Here is a 12,625-nt window from a genome sequence, read left to right as displayed (position 1 = left end):
TCACCTGATAATTCTGACAAGGAAGGGGACGTTGCGTCACTTGATGAAGCTGGAAATCTGACGCTGGTAGAGCAAAGGCTAAACAGTACTCCGCCAGAGCACCGGGCTTATGTGGAGGAAAGGAGCGATGAACGCCTCATCCATTATATATGGCAGGGTATGCCGCGCAGAAATTTTTTACTCGCAACAAATGTGAGGATTGCCGCTCTTCTTTTGCAGAACTCATGTCAGTAGCAGAGTCTCAAAATTCACAAAATTTGTGACAGGGGAGGATTGCTGTAACCCTCTGTAAGAGTTGAGGAGGACTTTGTGATGAAAAACTGGAGGTTTATTTACATTATTTACAGTGAGACGACCAAGAAATTAACAGTCATACAGTCATTACGGGCCGGCAGCAACTCGAACGCTGCGGCCCGTGGCAAGAAGCTCGAAAGAGATCAATGAAGGAATGCTCCAGGAATGCTCCCGGTCTCTGGCTTTTAAGCCCTTCGGTGTCTCGATGTCACGTCACGTTCGGCCAATCGGCGAGCCCGCTCAGGTGTCGTCATTTTCGGCCAATGGTAGGCGCCCGTGCGATTGTGTCACACCCGGCGGAGAGGGTCGCTCCTTGGGCCCCAATTGTCCGAGGACTTACTTCTTTTTGCGGTATTGCCTTCCCGGCTTGCAATGCGCCGTCACAATAGGCGGATGGGGGCGATGCTTCCAGGGTTTCACGGTGCATTACAGCCGTCTTGCTTCGGGACCCACTTTACCTGGAACAGTGCCAGGCTCTCGCTTCACTTTCGGGAAGAGTCAAGCAGTGAATAGCTCCACCTGCGGCACACGAGGTGGGGGACGCCAACTCGTTTGCACGTGCCGCGCCTCGGGAATGTAGTATACGTGCTTCTGCGCTCCTTAATTAGCTGTGGCGCGATTCGATGTGGTCTGGTGAACTCGAAGGAGGCTTGAGGGAGTATATTTACAACCTTCTTCAGAAAAGAGGAGCTTTGCAGCGACAGAATAGTTGATGTCATGATTCTAGTGAAAGCTTTAAATTTGGCTATGCCGTAGGCTGCAAATTACATGCTGATGATTTCACATCTGCAGTTGTGCGTTTTTATGTCCTAACAAGTAAGGCTGCACTTTTACGTTAAAGGTTAATCAGTGAAGAGAAGCACGAGGAAAAAGGAAATTGCACTTTAAAGTTAGCTATATTGTTCTTAGCAGGCTGGTGCAACGACCCTTCTTTGTCTTTTTTATCTGAATGCACAACTTTTTCTGGTGCATTCAAAAAGCTAATTTTGTGAATATAATTAAGAAATGAATTAAGGAAGTCATTTGCGCATATTAATTCCGCTGTAGGTGTCCATTTGCTTGGGATTGAATGTACTCGCGCTGTTTTTCTGTGTTTTGGCATACTATGTGTAGTTTTGCAGAGATCCCTTTTACTTGGCGTCTTTCCTACCTGCTTTATTCCTTTCATAGAACTGCAGCATGTCGTTGTGTCTCATACTCGCACATGAGCCTGACGTTCGGGAGCACTTCATGATGTAAATAAAGAATTCACGAATAAACTGTGCAAATGTAGTTGCGGGGGGCTCGCGAAACCGAATGAAAGAACGAGGGACAAATGTTTATTGCGAAAGAAAATAAATACCAAGCAGGAAAGCTCTTTGGCTTTGGGCTATGTACGTACATATTGTTTTGCCTTCTTTCCTACAACAGCGGCTGACGAACTAAGCGCTTCTACGTTGGGTCGCGGATGCGGCCACTTTTTTATGAATGCGAACCGCAGAAGAAAATGTGTGCACCTGGAATCCGAGTTGGTTTAAATAAATTCGATGTCCTTTACTACGGCGTTATTTCCAGCCAAGTTTTCCATCCGAATAATTTCTGATTACGTGGCAGCGTGGCTCAAAACAAATTTAACGGCTTTATGCTACTACTTCGGTGTCTGCAAAACCTTTGCTATCAGGTTAATAAATCCCTCCAATGGGCGTTGAGATGCGCTAGGAGTGCACATATAATCCCTCTATTATATGAAGTGAGTTTCGGGGATGCATCTTAACATCCGCCAAGCATTTGCACGTCTACGTTTATTTGACTGCAGCAGAAAATGATTATCAAAATATCAACATGCAGCGCTGGCGCTGCGCCGTCCGTTCCGTACAAGATGGATGGATGGAAGGTAGTAGCGTCCCTTTTGAAACGTCGTGATGGCAGTTGCCACCATGCTCAGATTTTTATTTTGCCTTTTATTTTTATTTTTATCTGTATTGTGTGTTATTGAAATTCTCGATTTTCTTTAAATACGTACGTCTTCCTACCATTTTAACCTTATGTCACCTCTCTGCTTTTGAGCCACCAATCCTCCAATCGCATTTTGCTAATTTCCACCGCATATTTATTTACATGACTATTATTATCTCTGAACCCTAGGGCCTCAGGAAGCGTGACTGTGGCCGCATCGACATCGGGATTGATACCATCACGTACATTTTAGTATGAGGTGTTCCACTGTTTCTACATATTTACCACACACAGTATATGTGTCTTCTTCTTCGTTAAATTTCTTTTTATAGCTCTGCGTTCTAAGACATCCTGATCTAGCTTCAAAGAGAAGGGCACTGCCTCTTGAGTTATCATAAAACGCTTCCTTCCTGATCTGGTGTTTCCAGTATCGATATAGTTCCACACTATGCTTCTTTTCCATTGAATTTATCCAATTTTTACCTTCCGCGTTTTTAACCTGTCGTTTAATGCTCTGTCTTTCTTCGTCCTCGTGTCTGGCATACTTACTGGTTAGCTTCCTAGTTCTTTTCCGCCATTGTGAGTCAACGCTCTTTCTGTATAGGTATTTAAATACCTTAGCTGCCCACCTGTTAACGTCCAATTTTCTCAGACGTTTTTCGTATAGGATTTTACTCTGAGCTTCCCATGCTTCGAACGATGCCCAGCCCATATCTCCCTGTACTGCTTCGTATGTGGTTTTCCCGTGGGCACCTAGTGCTAACCTTCCCACAGCTCTCTGATTTACTTCTAGTCTCGACTGAACCTCTGCCCTTAAACACAGGACCGCATTCCCGAAACTAGACCCCGGCACCATTACTCCCTTCCAAATACATCTCAGTACCTCATACCTGTTGTACCCCCACAATGCCCTATGTTTCATTATCCCGGCATCTCTTCGCCCTTTTGTTATGAGAGACTGTTCGTGCTTTTCCGTGTACATCTGCCCTTTGTTTATCCAGACCCCGAGATATTTGTATTCGACCACTCGGGGTATTTCATGGCCTTGTATTGTAAGCTCCTGATCAGTTGTATCGCCGAAAAACATCCCACCGGACTTAGCTGCACTAAAACTGAAACCTAAACTGTTTCTTTCGTCTCCACAGTAATTAACCAGAGTTTGCAAATCTTCCTGGCTATCTGCTAACATTACAATATCGTCCGCATACATAAAACCCGGTAGTCGTTGCTCAACAACCTTTTCGCCTAATCTGTACGACAGATTATACCCTAGATTGCTTCGTTGTAACCTTCTTTTCATGCTTATCATATTGTCACAAGCTGTCATGAACCACGCCTGCCGCGCAGACAACCAGATGAAAGAAAGAAGAGGACGACGTTAGGCAAGCTGCCGCGAGACCGCTCTTCAACAACCGCGCCTATCAACCAGCTTCAACCGGTTCTGCATTAAACACCTCGTCTGTAACAATATAAAGCATGAACAGCAGCGGTGACAGAGGACAACCTTGCCTTAATCCTTTGTGTACCTCGACAGTTGTCGTACTCTTAATACCTTCCCATGTTATTTCAACATTATTTTCTAGATATATTTCCTGTAGAAAATTAATTACCTCATGACCAATACCTTCATCTTTTAATATGTTCCACAGGAGTTCCCTGTTCACGTTGTCGTATGCACCGCTTATGTCCAGGAAAGCTAAATACAGAGGTCTATTTTCCGCCTTAGCTATTTCTATGCACTGGGTAAGCACGAACAGGCTATCATCTAAGCGCCTACCACTTCTGAACCCGTTCTGAAGTTCTCCGAGTATTCCATTACTTTCTACCCATGACTGCATTTTTAATTTCACCGCCTGCATCGCCAGCGTATATATAACTGATGTTATCGTAATTGGTCGGAAGTATTTTATGTTCTTCTTATGACCTTTCCCTTTATAAATCAAATTCATTTTACTCTGTTTCCAGCTGTGCGGAATTTGCTTATTTGTTATGACTGCCTCCAATGCTTTTATCAGCGTTTCCTTGCTTCTTGGGCCAAGTTCATTAATTAACTTGGTTGGAATTTCGTCTATCCCCGCGGACGTGCATTTTCGAACATTTGTTTCTGCCTTGTTCCAGTTAAGATTGGTCAGTTCTAAGCTGTTTTCTATTATGCTATCTTGTATTGCTCCCTCATTTATGGCGATTACCGTATCGTCTTTCCTAAATGACTCTGCTATAACTGAACCGATGTAGTTCACAGCGTCATTTCCCTCTAAACAATTTCCTTCGGCATCGTGAATCTGTTCTTGCTTTCTGTGATTCGCTTTACCCAGCCAGCTTATATGGTTTCAGAATTTTCTTGACCCCCCTTTATTAGTTGCATCGCGAACTTCAGCCAGCCAGCGATCAGAGGACTCCTTTATTTTAGCCTGGACGAGCATCTGCACTTGTTGCTTTTGTTGATAAGATTCCCATTTTTGGCCTATTTCCTCTTCAGATGACTGCGCCCTCTTTGCTTCTCTGTGTTCCCGAGATGCCAGTCGTCGTTGTTCGATGGCCTCCCTGATTTCCTTATTCCACCAACTTCGTGGCTTCCTCTTTCCTCTCCAGCGGTTTACTCCTTTTACTTCTTTTATTTTTGTACTAATGAGTAGTTCTAACTGATTATAATCCCAGCTTTCCATGGGATGTTTCTCTATTGCTTCCTCTATGCCGGCCGCTATTTGCGCTATTTGTTCGTTATTTAATTTTGCGTACTCTTTTTGACTTCCCTGCATTTCTCTTTTGAGCAGGGCTCCCAACTGTAGACTAATACGCTTATGATAACTTCCGAGGCTGTACTTCCCCTCTTCGTCTATTTCCATTATTGCGAGCTTGCTATACAACCCCTGCGACATTAAGCAGTAGTCAATGGTCGTTTGTATGTTATGGGACTCCCACGTGATTCGTCCCTCACACTTAGTTTCTCTATTTACTATAACTAGGTTGTGTCGCTCACAGAAGTCTAGCATCAACTTCCCATTACAATCTGTGTATCCATCCAGATCCTCGATGTGGCCACTCATGTCACCCAGCAGACAAATATCAGCACCTTCTCCAAACTGCTTTATATTGTCATCGAGACACTTCACTAGATCCTTGTTCTCTTGCCTGCATTTGTTGCCTGTCCCTAAATAAACTACTCCTAGCCATGTCTTTTTACCGGAAATTGTACCTGATACCCAGACATGTTCTTTGCAAGTTAACTTTATTCTTTGCCAATTTGTTCCTTGATGTATCAGCATACCTCCTCCTCCTCCCTTCCTCTCCGTTGTTGTTCTATTGCTCCCTTCCCAGACGTGGCCTTCAATAAACGGTGGGTCTTCTAGATCCCTGAGATGTGTTTCGCATAGCGCGTATACACTTACTTCTTCGTCCTTTAACTGCTGTTCTATTTCTAACCACCTCGATCGCTCTCTTTCTACCGCCTTGCATGTTTACGTACCTGATCCTGGTGTTAAATTTCTTTTTAGTTTTCTTCCTGGACCTCCTAGCGGCCATTTTATTGGCGTCAGCCTCTATTGTTGCACTTTCTACACTGTTTCTACTTACCCCTACGCCCTAAGGCGCAGTGGACCCCCTAAAAAAGCTACTGCCCGACCTGCCAGGCGCCAGCCGATCTCGGCTTCTAGCCTTCCATTAAAGTGGATGCCATCTCGTGTAAAGCCTCCGCCAAAGCCTGCTCTCTGCACTTCTCTATTTATGTCTGCCACTTCAAATTCTTTCTCCTGGCTTAGCTTTCTTATCTCACGATTAACAGCCACAACGTCCTTGGCAATTTCTCCGTTCCGTCCTTGCACCTCCGGCACTGTGCATACCACGATCTGGACTTGCTGTGCTATCGTCCTTAAATCGTCAACTCCCTCCGCTAATCTTTCCACTACTTTTGCGGCTTCACCATTCAAGATATCATTTAGCCCCGCCGCTACCACTACCAAATTGCGCTCTGCAACATTCTCAGAAAGCTCGCTTTTTGTTTCTCTCAGTACTGCGTCCATTGTCCTGCCTTGGAACGTCCCGACTGCTACCCGCTTATCACCCTTTGCATGCTCCATTATAGCTCTTTTGCACCTCCTCATATTTGAATCACCACCGATAAGTACTAGGGCATTCCCTCCCTTCCTCCTAACTTCCAGGTTATGCTGCCTCTTATCATTGGCTATGAGCTCATTCCTTCGGGTTAGCTTGTTCCCCTCCTCTCTTCGCGCTCGCTGGCGCCCCTGTGGCGGCAGCGTCGCCTCACTCGGGGCGTGTTGCGCTGCTTCACTATAACTATGCCGATTCACCGGCGGCGAACCGACGACCGCTTGCTCTGGCTCCCTGCCTCCCACTTCGCCTGTAGGGTCTACCCTACTTTCTGTGCTTTTGCCACCGGCTTGGTGTCCCGACCCATCATTCTCCGCTGCCCGCGTCTCAAGCGCATCAAGCCGCCTATCCAGTTCTGCTCTCCTTTCCCTCTCTTCTCCAAGCTCGGCCACGGTCCTTACTAATTGCGCGGCCTGGACCGCTTCCACCTTGACCAACTCGGCGACTTTCAGCTGCAGTGCTACCCGCTTCTCCCGCTCCTCCCTCAGGTCTGCTTTCAGCCCTTCGAACTTGGCTTCCCAATTTCCTTCCAGTTTTTGGACTGCTTCCCTGACCCCTTCGCACAGCCTGCACGTAAAGCTAGACCGGCCCCTCCGCGTCTGCTAAGCTCTGGAAACTGGTCTCGTCGAGGGAGCACCAGCGCAGGCACTCGTCTCACTGCACTTGCTCCGCGCCCCCGCGGCCTTCCCTTTTTTTTGGTTTCATCGCTAGGCCTACGTCCTTAGGCTCAACGAGCAAGTCCGTCAAATCACTTCGAAGAGCAGCTGAGATAGTTAAATAAGCCTATCAAATAGGTCCCGCCTAGCACCTAGGCCTAACGGGGGAAACCGCCAGACGTACCTAGACAAAGCCGGTACGTTTATTACTCTTACCACTAATTCAAAATTTGCGCTCCTGCTCCATGCAAAATACTTCAAAAACACCAGCTAATAAAAAGCCCATGTTTCTACAGCGCCATCTCGTGCTATCTACATGAAGCGCTTCAGCGGCGAGCGCTTCCTCATTCAGGAAAAATGTATGCCGCTACCGCTTTTTACAGAGAAAACGGGCAAAAACACGCCGTGAGCCACAGCGGCTATATGCTTCCTGGACAGCCACCGATCTTGAACTACTGGTCATCGAAGAAGCCATTCAACTCTGTGAGGCGCGCACCGAAGACACGGTTCACATATACACAGACAGTCAAGATCGAGGCCGTCAAGCAACTGAACTCCCGATCCTACACGACTACCATAGCGCACCGCATAAAACAAGCCTGCCGCCACCTGCGGGACAATAGACATGCACGCATTTTCGTACACTGGACACCGGGTCACAACATGAGGATAGCGGGGGACAGGGCGGCCCATGAAGCTGCAGGCGAGAAAATGAGAGAAGACCGCCATCGCAGCCGTGAAGTGAGCCCGTCCCTGCTGGACCACACCTATAGCTCCCCGTCATCTGTCGTTGTACCAGACCACCAGATTGCCCGGTTGAAACGCGAGAGGAAGGTTCTACTACGGGAGTCCCCCCCCCCCCCCCATTCCTAGCATCCTTCCTCCCATTCCCACTCGCCTTCCCAGAACAGCCCAGGTTCGCTTCCACAAAGCAAGAGCTAATGTATCTATTACACCGGATGTTCTGAGCAAGTGGAGAAGAACACAAGTGGAATGTCCCAACTGCCCTGCGATCAACGCCATTCCTAAACATCTGATCTGGTCCTGTCCTGCCACAGCCACCCTCAGGGACAAGTACGCCCGACCTCTAAAGGTGGCATCGTCTGAGTCGCACCGCAAGCAGATGCCACCAGAAGAATTAACGCTTTGCTGTCCTTTGCGAAGGAGGCAGGCATACTTCCTTTCACCTGATCCCTTACCCCTGTCTTAAGCCACGAGCCATCATTTTTAATAAAAGTTTCAATCTTCCTGAAGACAGTAACCGTGGGCATAGAATAGGCTGCTGCTGCTGATGATGATGGCGAAAACATAGCCGCCACAGGTTGCCAACATTGACCAGTCCCAATTGAAAAACCCGTTGTGTGTTGCATTTGTATACATTTGATGATTCTGAAGATGCAAGAAATGCGGGGAAACTAAAATTAGAATGAACAGAGCTAACGGTGCCCAGAAGAGATACTGTTGACCCGTCACACCGCTTTATTTGCGTTGATCTTTCAGAATGGGTTACCCATTACCCTGAGACAATTGCCCCGAGTAGAATGCTCTGAGGGACAACCAACCAACTTATGGAGGAGAAAGTTGGCACATGCTTTTAGGCATTCTACACGCGTCTGTTGCATTAAAACAGTGCAAACTGCTGCTCGGAATCTTCACTGCGATGAAGCAAAGAGCTAATAAGCAGTTATGATAGCAGTTCGAGATAATCGTCCTTTATTCTGCTATACAAGTGTACAGCATGCAGCACAGTTCCAGCGTTCCAACAGATTTCAGTCCTGCTGTTTCGGCTAAACCGCTGAGCCGCCGCGCCTGAGCTGAGCCAGCTGAGTTTGGAAGCTGTGTAGTACTTGTGAACTCGTCCAGTGTGGCAACATTGTCCTAATTGTTCTACGCTCAAGATGGCGGCATCCACCTGCGCTGCGGGTAATGGATATAATTTTTAATGACAATTTCCACGCATTTCACAACAACCTATAACGAGGTTTATCCTGACGGCAGTTGTAAATGCATTGTCGCTTGTTTGAGGCTGACTTTACTTTTGTTAACTGCGATAGAGAGCAGTTTCCGGTGTGATACCAAACCTCGATCTGGTCAGCCATTTTTTTTTGTACTGTGACGTACGAAAGTTTTCGGAAATAATACGTGTTGTGTGACCATGTCCGATGAGCTAGAACGTAAGTGTCATGTAATTGTACGTTGAGTGATGTGTAACTGAAGCCGTTTGTTTGCTAGTGCAAGAGAACTTCGTTAGGGTTCAGCTGAAGGGGCGCCGAGCAAGCGAGTTGCGCGACATGCTTTAGCCGGTCTTGACACCTCTGTCGTCTGTTGTGCGTCACTGTGTTTTTAAATTTAAAATGCAGTTGTCATGATCGGAAAAATTCTTTTACGCGAGCAACAAAGTGATATTGCTGCTTTCAAATTTGGAATTTTTTTAGGTGTCTGAACGCTCCTGTATAAGGTTTTAACATCGCATTGGAGCGTGCATGAAATTCACAGTCGCCTTATATGCCTTCAGGTAATGTACATTAGCGAGTGTATTTGATGGTTTTGTAGTTGTATTGCACGGAGAATGGAAGGCTACTGACCACAGCTTATCTTCATTTTGCTACCAGGTTTACTTTTGCACTTCACGGTGGAATGCGGGCACTATGAAGTCGCCGGAGCGGCGCTTTTACACCCAAGAAATTTGATTGTGCGTGCAGTTTTCTTGAATTAAACATTTAGGGCTTCAGCTATCATTGTCACCTGAAAGCATTGCCGTAAAATTTCCCTGTACTCTTGATGACTACGGGCTCGGCGATTCGTTGAACGTACCGCGTCTCTTCATGTTTGATGCCCTGTTTAATGTAAAAAATGCCATATTGGTGAATGTTAAAATTTCGAGTACCACAACATGGAGAGAAGGGTTCCCATTTGTATTTGTTGCTTATAGTACTGTTGGTTATTATTGATTCTGGGAAATGCGTGAGAAGTACCAGTCGACTTCCACTAATTCATATCATTCCACTAATTCAAACCATGTAATTTGTTTTCATTCAAAAGCACCGGTCGCTGATACATTGCTTTCCAAGAGGTTAATTTTCTTGTGAAATGATTGAATATCCAATAATGGGAGGCCAATGACATGTTAGTGCATCGCTTGAGCTGGACGAGCAAATACTTATTTTAGGAATTTACCGTGCGGGAGTTACGACGGGACCAATGTAAGGGCACCCTGTTATATCTGCATTGGTGAGAACTTGTGCACATTTTAATTTTGATTCTTTATTATGGCTGGCTTGCTTCTCCAAAAATGTTTAGCTTCTCACTCCGACTAGCTCTATTGATTGCAACTGCCACAGCTGGAATGGAAATAGGGCAGTATCTTTTAGTCCTTCGCTTGTTAAGGCAAAGCTGTAATAAGAAAACATCTAAACCCTGCATGTCCATTGCCAACTATGAGCGCATGTAACAATCAAGTGTTGTTGCTTTGTGTAAACAAAGGTGTAATTATATGGAAATTTTGCAGTCACAATTTAACTCTGGCAATCCCACCAGGGTTGAAGTACTGGAAGTCAGCCATATGGTTGCTTATGTGAGCAGTATGCTATTCAGCTCAAAATGCTGATCAGTAGTATGGAAACATGAGTATGTGTCTATCCATCTGTTTACCTAGATAGTCATTTGGTAGTGCTGTGTCCATTTCTTTCATAAGTTTTTCCGTGCTGCTTGCCTGAAGATTGGAATTTTCGTGTTTACAAAAGCTGTGCCCCCAAGCTTTGTTATGGGACTCTACAAGCCCCCTGTTACCATTTCTTGGATTTTCTGTCTGTAATTATATGCCACATCTGTAGTGTCAGGGTGTGAGCACTTGCTTCAGTGAATATGAAAGCCACCACCAGTGAATTTTGTCTGAATGGTTAAGCAAATTATGTTTTCAGGCTAGCCAACAAAGGAAGCAAAAATGGCAGCATGGTTGTTCATGACTGGCAGAGTATTGAGTATGAGCAATGTTGATCATATTGCACTCAAGAAGGCAGTGAGTTACACTGTGCACAACAGTAGTGGGTATGTTGGTGATGCACCGAGTGTCATTGTGGCACTACTACTTTTGTTTTTCTTAGCACGTTAAAGTACATGCTTTGCTGTCGTCCCTTTGTAGCTGATGTTCTGACTTGTGTTAAGCATTCCTTTCTTCGGCAGTTTTGACAAAATTGAGGCTGAACAAAAACGGCTGTGTTAGAGATGGCATGTTTCAAAGAAAGTAGCTGCATACTTTTGCTAAAACATAATTCTACAAAATTTTGTAAGATGAATGAAACATAGCTAAACAGATAAGTGATTCTCTTAGAACCAGGTTTCTTAATGCATTTTAATCAGGTGTGTGTGAATGGCGAGACATTGTAATCAAATAGACCATTTAAATATTTTGAATATGGACGTGGTGCAAATTTTTTTTTTTCATTTCTAAAACACTGGAAAATGAAGTTGAGCGGGAAAGTTGTGAAGAGAAAGAAAATGTATTCTGTTCATCATTGTGTACTTAGCTACTTGCAAGCCCAACTGGGCAGCCGGTTAAAGTTTACTTACATGAAAATTTTGTGTCCCGCTTTTACGGTATGAAGCCTTCGTTCCTCAAGGGTGCCACAAATAATTATTTACATCACCTTTTGTACAACCTGTTCATAACATGCATTAAGCACAGCACAACTTTGGACATGAAAAAGGAGACTAGTCACGTCACCAAAAGCGGCGGTCACATGGTATCACAACTTAAAGGGCCCCTTACCACGCCGCTTAGCAAATTTTGGTTATATGCTTGAAGGTATTACGTGCCCTTTAGGGAGTGTTTTACCGCAATAATTTTTCAAATTAGTTCATTAATAGCTAAGATAGAAATATTTCAAGTGCTGCGAACCGATGATTTCAGGAAGTGAGTGTCACCGCCGACACAGATACTCTCTCCACCTGCCCCCGTCTAGCCTCTGTAAGCGAAATTCCTTCCCAGCGTTCTCCCATACCAGAGCTGGAAAATTGTAAGACACACGTCACGAGCCCCGCCTTTTTTTTATTGCTTTTTTGCTGCGCAGTGTACTTCCGGTGACAGTCTCGCACGAGAGCTGTTGCATTTGTCTCGTTTCGTGCAGCGCATAATTTTGCACGCTGTGCACGAGCATCCCTTACTAGCGGTATAATACCTGTGTCACGCGGGCACATTTGGAAGGCCTTCCAGTCGATGGCCTCCGAAATGCCACAACTCTATCGACTCAAAGGAGTTGTCGCGCTGCTACACGGCACTTTCGAAAGGCCGTAGAGTGGTTCACATGTTTCTCGTAAAATTGTATGGCGCTGCGGATGTTTACTTTCGTTTTCATGTCACGAAAAGTTAAGCAACATTAAAACCACTTAAAAGAACTATAATTCCTTTTATGTTTGTTTATACATTTAAAGAAATGTTTATACATTGCCATACATATATGTTTAATTTTTAGGTTGTTGAGTAGCGAAACTGCGGCAATGTTTGCGTCGCTGCATGTCGCTGTTGCCGAGAGTATGTGCAGTTCGCACATATGAAGTGGCAAAAATACTTTATTGAATAATTAATAACACCCATATATAGTATTTTTAGAGCATTTTCGTTTGATTTGTTCTTT

The 12,625-nt window shown here is 45.2% G+C and overlaps 1 protein-coding gene across 3 annotated transcripts in view; it reads left to right on the top strand.

Annotated features, from left to right (window-relative positions):
* Positions 1-8,828: 8,828 nt before the first annotated feature.
* The window catches only part of Uev1A (Ubiquitin-conjugating enzyme variant 1A), a 62,815-nt gene continuing 59,018 nt past the window's right edge, over positions 8,829-12,625 (top strand). Inside the window, exon 1 of one of the 3 annotated variants that reach the window (XM_075703202.1) lies at positions 8,829-8,915. In XM_075703202.1, the coding sequence (XP_075559317.1) occupies positions 8,891-8,915 (25 nt within the window). In that variant the 5' untranslated portion in view covers positions 8,829-8,890. Of the gene's footprint in view, positions 8,916-9,132; positions 9,167-9,482; positions 9,508-12,625 lie in introns of those variants that run through there. The other 2 variants (XM_075703206.1, XM_075703208.1) reach the window with 2 other exon arrangements.

The sequence above is a fragment of the Dermacentor variabilis genome, chromosome 1, assembly GCF_050947875.1.
Source record: "Dermacentor variabilis isolate Ectoservices chromosome 1, ASM5094787v1, whole genome shotgun sequence".
Taxonomy (NCBI): Eukaryota; Metazoa; Arthropoda; class Arachnida; order Ixodida; family Ixodidae; genus Dermacentor; species Dermacentor variabilis.
The sequence above is the reverse complement of the archived record's forward strand: the minus strand, read 5'-3'. Positions and strand labels throughout refer to the sequence as shown.